The sequence below is a fragment of the Myotis brandtii genome, unplaced genomic scaffold (assembly GCF_000412655.1).
Source record: "Myotis brandtii unplaced genomic scaffold, ASM41265v1 scaffold698, whole genome shotgun sequence".
In the NCBI taxonomy this organism is placed as follows: Eukaryota; Metazoa; Chordata; class Mammalia; order Chiroptera; family Vespertilionidae; genus Myotis; species Myotis brandtii.
The window spans coordinates 975,582-982,622 of NW_005370731.1; the positions used below are offsets into that span (position 1 = coordinate 975,582).

Genomic DNA, 7,041 nt, shown 5'->3' on the forward strand with positions numbered 1-7,041 from the left:
GGGAAAAGAATCTGCTTGGACGTGGAGGACTGTGTCCTGTCCTGTCTCACGGGGACGCGCCCTTTGTGGAGGCTTCTGTTGGCAGAGCTTCCGCAGGCAGGCTCCTCCCCTCAGTAGTGCTTTCCGACCTTGCACTTGGGTCGGGTGGGACTTCAATGCAGACGGCAGGAAGGGTCTCCCCACCTTCATGCCATGCCTGCCTTCTCCTCCCAGCAGGCCTGGCCTTTTCCTCCTAGTGTTCTCGGTTTTGATCCTTTGAATTTGAGGGTTATCCTTTGGGGGGCAGGGGAGATGAGAGATGGACTTTCACCTTTTGAACTTCAGGTAATGAAATGAGACGTCTCTTCCGCAGCTTTGTAGGATTCCAGGTCACCCTCTCAGGGACGTGACTCCTGAAGGGGCCACCTCTCCTGGCACGTTGGGTCTTACTCCAGGACCACAGTGCATTACTGGGGTCAGGGGGCACTTCCTTTGGACCCAGCACTGGATGGTGTCTCCAAGGTTAGGGAATGGGTTCTTGTTACAGATGTTTCAAGCGTTTTCTCCAACCATTTCAGAGGGCAACAGTCTCTCCCCTGCTGCATACATCCAGTCATGTTCGCAGGTCTGGCTGGGTTACTGAAAGCGGGTCACTGTGTGTGGTGTGTGAGAACAGGAGATGGGTCTGGCAGGGGTGTGGCTCTCATCTTTCCATTTCGCTCTGAAGGTTTCTGACTGAGAGGAGAGGAGTCAAGTAGGTGGAATCCCTTCCCAAGACCACAATCCGGCTGAGTTGTCACTTTAGAGGGCTCCAGGTATGGGGCGAGGAAGGTGGTCAGGTCTCCATATACTCTTCTGTGGGGTGTTTGGACACGCATCACTGTACAGGCTGGCTTATCCTGCCAGCAGCCTTGCTATCAGCTCAGAGGAGAGAGTGAGGTTTAAGAGCAGATCGCTGACCAATCAAATCTCTCTATTCTCTTAACTTGCTGTCTCTCGTTGCCAGAGAACCTACCAGAGCTCCCGCTGACTTGCAGAAGAGCACGCTCCAGAGGATTTATGCGCACACAGGCCTTGAGTCTCCCAAGGGGAAGGGCTTTATTCTTTGGAGGTCAACTAGCAGCAGTTCTCCCTCTTCACTGAGGACAGAATTCAAGGAAACGGGCTGCCACTGCAGTGACAAGGGTGGCAGTTAGAGTTCAGGAGGAACCTCCTGTCAGTGAGACCTGAGATGTAAGCAGGAGGGGCCCTCCATTCCTGGAGGCCTCTCAGAACAGAAGTCCCCAGGAAAGGGGTGTCCTGCCTGGCTGGGGAGGACCCTGGCGGCCTGGCTGGGGTCTGCTTGCACTTGCAGCTTAACAAGCTCCCAGGAACGGGGAAGACAGCCGGGAGTTAGCTGGGTTCCGTCTGAACAGTTTCTCCACTGGGTTTCCTTCCCTCAAAGCACTCTAACAGAATCCCCTGACTCTTCCCCCTAAATTTTTGTGGTGGTTCCCCAGTATTCTTAAAGTTATATGCACCCCAAACATCAGCCTTTAAAACAATTTTTGTGGTGGTTCCCCAGTATTCTTACACTTAAAGTTATATGCACCCCAAACATCAGCCTTTAAAAGGCTCAACGTCGCATTTTTTTCCTTCCCCATTTTTGGCTTCTTTCTGCTAAGGAATTCCATGGGCCTGTACCTCTTAACACACAATCTGTCTGGGATTGGCCTTGTACCCCGAGGAACCCCCAGTGCAATGAGCTGGACTTTCTCGTCCTAGTTCCTGGGTCATTTCTCCTCTGTGGATCTGAGGGCTCTTCATCACTTATTTTTGTCCTGTCTTTGTTTGCTTCCTTTTCCAATCCCCACATTTTACTCAGGGTGACTGTCCAAGGCGTCTGGGGTGAGCCCCTCCCACACGCCAGGAGGAGAGGACACTGCTGAACAAGTTCACGGGAGGTTCTCTCACACCTTCCGAGGGTCCCTGCTCCCAAGTCAATGCCATTGCTATAGTCCCTGCACTTCCCCGACCCTACAGTTTTACAAGGGTTTCAGTACAGTTTTCTAGGGTTGTCTAGAGACATACGGGACCTCATCCTACAATTAATAGGGCTTTTATCCACTATAGTTTATAGGGATCTTCTGCTACAGACTTAAAGGGCTTTTTTTCCTACATATTTATAGGGTTTCTAACCCAACGGTTTTTCTCTACTGCATTATAAGTGGTTCCCACCAACAATTTATAGGGTTTCTTACCACTGATATAAAAGCACTATTTTTACCCGGGGTCCTTTATCCTCCACACGTCTACAATCTGATAGGGTTTTCTTTCTTTTCTCGTACAATATTTGGGGAGATCTAGTGTTCCTCTCAGGAGAGAGAGGCCCCGGCCTCCAGACCCATTTCACGGGGCAACCCCTGGGTGGCAGCTCCTATGGAGGAGGAGGGCTGCGACCTCTGTGAAGCCATCTCCACACTCGGGGCACAGATAGGGCTTTTCTTCCGAGAGAGTTTTGGGGGTTTCCCCTTCCCCAGGGCTGCTGCTCCCTGCGGGTGCGGGGGCCTCCCTTTCACCTTCCTGGCTTGGGGGTGGGGTGTCTGGCTCTGGAAGGGGGTCTTCCGGTCTGGGGGACTTTTCTTGGGTGTGTGTCTCCTGGTGCCGGATGAGGGCCAGGCGATCCAGGAAGGAGGCCCCACAATCTGAGCAGCTGTAGGGTCTGGTCCCCAGGGGGCTCCTGAGGTGCTCCAGGAGGACGGAGGAGCTCTTGCCCAGCTCTGGACTCTTCTGCGTTTTCCCACCTGCATGGACTTTCTGGTGCAGCAGCAGCTCAGAGCTGAGCCCAAAGCTTTTTTTGCACTCAGGGCATTTAAAGGGCTTTCCACTTAGGAAGGGACTGGGCCCTGCCCCTTCTGCTAAGCCAATCCTATAATCAGGAAAGAGAAGGGGCTTCTCGTTGCCGTGGGTGAGCTGGTGTTGGAGGAGCACAGCCCGATCCAGAAAGCTTTCCCCACAGTGGGAACAGATGTAGGACTTGGAGGAGAGCAGGCCCAGCCTTTGGCTGAAGCCCTCCTGCCCCTCGGGCACTTTAAGGGGCGGTCCTAGGGCCTCAGCTCTGCCCTCGGAAGCACCTGGGTAGGAATTGCCCCCAAAAGGGAGCCTGGGAGGTCGGAGCTGAGGAGGCTTGGGGGCTGGGTGTGCGGCGAGGCCGTCGGAATTTCTGTAGGGGTTCTCTCCGATGTGGACCCTCTGGTGCTGCATGAAAATGCCCTCGTCGTTGAACCCCTTTCCGCAGACAAGACACTTGTGTGGTTTGGCTCCAGGGGGCGGGGTGAGCAGGGCGGGGTCCCCGAGCCCCAGCAGCGTGTCTCCCTGCGCTCTCCGGGCCGGTGTCTTCCCTCTTTCGTGGATCACCCGGTGCTGCTCCAGCTCATGGGCCTCCAGGAAGGCCTTCCCGCAGTCGGAGCACACGAACAGGTTCTCGTCCATGTGGGTGCGCACGTGCGTGATGAGGTTCGAGCTCTGGCTGAAGCTCTTGCCGCACTCGGGGCACTTGTAGGGCTTCTCGCCCGTGTGGGTGCGACGGTGCTGGATGAGGTGGGAGCTGCGGATGAAGCTCTTTCCGCAGTCGGAGCACTTGTAGGGCTTCTCGCCCGTGTGGATGCGCTGGTGGCGGATGAGCGTGGAGCTCATGATGAAGCTCTTGCCGCAGTCGGCGCAGATGTAGGGCCGCTCCCCGCGGTGGATGCGCTGGTGGTTGATGAGGTTGGAGCTGACGCTGAAGCTCTTGCCGCACTCGGGGCACTTGTAGGGCCGCTCGCCCGTGTGCGTGCGCTGGTGCCGCAGCAGCGTGGCGCTCAGCGTGAAGGTCTTGCCGCAAACCGGGCACTTGAAGGGGTCCTCGCGCAGGTGGGTCCGCTGGTGCTTGATGAGGGTGGAGCTGTGGCCGAAGCTCTTGCCGCACTCGAGGCACTCGTAGGGCTTCTCGCCGGTGTGCGTGCGCTGGTGCTGGGTCAGCTCCGAGCTCTGGATGAAGCTCTTGCCGCACTCCGTGCAGCGGTACGGCTTCTCGCCCGCGTGGATCTTCTGGTGCTTGAGGAGGTTGTGGTTCTGGCCGAAGCGCTTGCCGCACTCGGGGCACTTGTAGGGCTTCTCGCCGGTGTGCGTGGCCTGGTGCTGGATGAGGTCGGAGCTGCGGTAGAAGGCGCGCCGGCACTCGCCGCACTTGTACGGCTTCTCGCCGGTGTGCGAGCGCTGGTGCTTGATGAGGTTGGTGCTCTGGGTGAAGGCCTTCTCGCACTCGGTGCACTTGTAGGGCTTCTCGCCCGTGTGCGTGCGCTGGTGCTGCACCAGGTTGGAGCTCCAGCTGAAGCACTTGCCGCAGTCCGGGCACTTGTAGGGCTTCTCGCCCGTGTGCGTGCGCTGGTGCTGCACCAGGTGCGAGCTCTGCGTGAAGCTCTTGCCGCACTCGGAGCAGGTGTTGGGGCGCTCGCCCGTGTGGATGCGCTGGTGCCGCAGCAGCTTGGACCACTGGCTGAAGCTCTTGCCGCACTCGTTGCAGATATAGGGCTTCTCGGCCCCGGAGGGGCGGCCTTGCACCAGCTCCCGCAGGCTGGACTCATTGGCAGGGACCACCGGGGGGCTGTTCCATGTGGTCAGGGTCCCCCACTGCCAACTGGCCTCACAGGCCTTGGTCCAGTCAGACGGGGTAGGGACTACCTCCGGGGTTGGGGGGTCAAGAGGAGTCTGGTGGTCCAGGGGGTGGGGGTGACCCAGGGGAGAGGGGGGGTCCTGGGGGGCTGAGGGGTCCTGGGAGGGCCTCTCCGGGGGCATCTCTGGTGGGTCCTTGAATTCTGGACTCTGAGCTGGATCGCCCAAGATGATCTCCTCCCCAGAACTTTCCTGCTGAGGGCTCTCCTCTTCGTTCCCACTCTCGGCACCTACAGAGAGAAAGGGAGTCTCCAGCCCCCATCTCCTTTCAGAACGCGGGGTCCGTCTCTCTCCCCTCCCCTGGGCTTCCCCCAGAGTCTGGGCCCCTCCCTGAACTGGGGCCACTGTCTTGCCAGGACTGCCGTCCCTTCTTGTGCCCCTCACCTCTGTGAGCATCGCCGGGGCTCCCTTCAGGACCCCGCAGATCCGGGCCCCACAGCACTGCTTCGGGCTCCATCCCGGAGCTCAGGGCTGCCTGGTTCCAGGGACCCTGGGGGGAGAGAGGAGCACACAATGGGAGCTATCTCCCGCGTTTTTTTTTTACTCCAGACTTGCCCATCCCCCCAGCTCTCATGCCTCCTTATGTAAACTTCAGGTCCTACCAAGCCGTTTTTCTGGGCATTAGTTTTCACTGTGCCTGCCCACACCACCCCCACAGGCCCGATTCCTGATCCCTGATCCAGATCTCAAGATCACAACTAAGCAAGGAGATGAATGTAAGAGTGTAATTAAAAGCTCATCAGTCATAACCCTTTGAACCCAGACTGGGGGCTGGAGACGTATCTGACACCCACAGGGGAGGTGGCTCTCACCCCACCCCTATGATGCCCAGGGGCTGGGAAACCTGTTATTTTGCTAATCAGAAGAAGCTCATTAAGGCTCTAATTTCCCTCCTTAATGGGGCTGCTAATTGGGACCAATAAACTTTCCTTAAGAGCCTCACAGAGAACTGAGACGCCTGGAACACTAAGGAGTTAAAAAAAAAGAGAGAGACCACTCTGACTTTCCTGAGGCGACAGGAAGGGGGAACTGGGCACAGAAAGGTACGGCCAGGTTAAGGGGAGGGGGCGTTTTAGAGCCACCAGTGGCCTGTGCAGGAATGACCTTGAGAGGGACATGGAAAGGGAAAGCCAGAAGGGAGCCGTGTGTGAGGACCACCGGCTGCCACAGGCCTGTGTGGTGTCCTCGTTATCTCGCCCGATCTTCCCCACAAGCCCCTGAGGAGACTCAGGAATCAGATCGTCCATTTCACAGATTAGGAAAGCAACCCTCGGGGAGATTCTCCGAGGCCACAGGCTGGGAAGGGGCAGAGACCAGCAATGCAAGGCTCTGTGTCTGGCTCGCCCCAGCCTCTGAGAGGAAGATGACCTTGGAGTCACGTGAGACTCACAAACGTGGGCTGCTGGCAGGGCCGGGGATGAGAGCTCGGATGGAGACATTCCTGGGACCGAGGTCCTGGCTGTGACAGGAGGGGTTGGGGCCAGTGAGCCTGACAGTTTGCGCCTATAAACTCAAACAGTGCTCCCCAGGGAGGCCCCCCCCGTCGGTCCCGTTCTGGGGCCCCCTCTATACGGTTCGCTCTGTATGGTCACTCCTGTATGCTGTGCCCTGGACGATGCCTGACTCTGAGCAGGTGCACAATACGTTCTGTTCAGTGACCGGAAACGGAGGAGAGGCCCTTGCTCCTGGACCTGTTTGCCCGATGCCTTTAAAGGTCAGTCTGCAAGGGGACCCCGCAAAGAAGCAGTGAGAGTGGCCTCCTGGGCAGACCTGCCAGCTCACCCCGAGCAGGTGCTGTGCGTGAGGGAGCAGGACCCGAGCTGTGCTCACTTCCCGCAGTGTGAGGCCTCGGGGGTCCCAGGGGGAGCTTCTGGGATGGGTACCGTGCTGGGGGCCGTGGTACCGGCAGGCACCTGGGACTCGGGAGGCGGCCGCTGGGAGGTAACCCAAGTGCAGCAGGAGCTAGAGGAGCCTGTTACGTAGCAGCAGGGGAGACGGAGTGAGATTTTAGGAAGTGAATTAATTTCTTCATCTCTAGCTCCTTGGGCCATGAACCTCTCCCCTCCCCCGGCTAATGTCTCGGGAGGTGGAAGCAGGGGCTGCCTGTGCAGGAGGCCGGGGGGTGCTGCGGGGGCAGGTGAGCCGGGCACCTGGACTGTGTCCACACATTCCAACTCGGCGGAGCAGAGTGGAGGGAAGGGGTTAACGACCAGGCCGCCATGAGTGTGGAAGTGGGGAGACCCAGGGAGCTAGTGCTTGGAGCAGACCTAGGCCCAGGCCCTGACCTCGGACCTCGAGCCGGTCCCACTGCGGAGGGCGGGAGGGAGGGGGGAGGCGCCCTGCAGAGGCGAGGAGAGGGGCCCAGGGTCA

The 7,041-nt window shown here is 58.4% G+C and overlaps 1 protein-coding gene across 4 annotated transcripts; it reads right to left on the minus strand.

Moving 5' to 3' along the window:
* Positions 1–1,526: 1,526 nt before the first annotated feature.
* ZNF629 (zinc finger protein 629) lies at positions 1,527–6,969 on the minus strand. 4 transcript variants are annotated; one of them, XM_014529798.1, is made up of 3 exons: positions 6,454–6,969; positions 5,056–5,161; positions 1,527–4,901 (listed from the first exon to the last, which is right to left on the minus strand). In XM_014529798.1, exons 2-3 carry the CDS (start codon positions 5,126–5,128, stop codon positions 2,368–2,370), a joined length of 2,607 nt encoding a protein of 868 aa, XP_014385284.1. In that variant the 5' UTR covers positions 5,129–5,161; positions 6,454–6,969; the 3' UTR covers positions 1,527–2,367. The 4 variants fall into 4 exon arrangements, with proteins under 4 accessions (XP_014385284.1, XP_014385285.1, XP_014385286.1 ...); XM_014529799.1 differs by lacking the exon at positions 6,454–6,969 and having other exon boundaries at positions 1,527–4,920; positions 5,056–5,155; XM_014529800.1 differs by lacking the exon at positions 6,454–6,969 and having other exon boundaries at positions 1,527–3,823; positions 4,076–5,155.
* Positions 6,970–7,041: the final 72 nt, after the last annotated feature.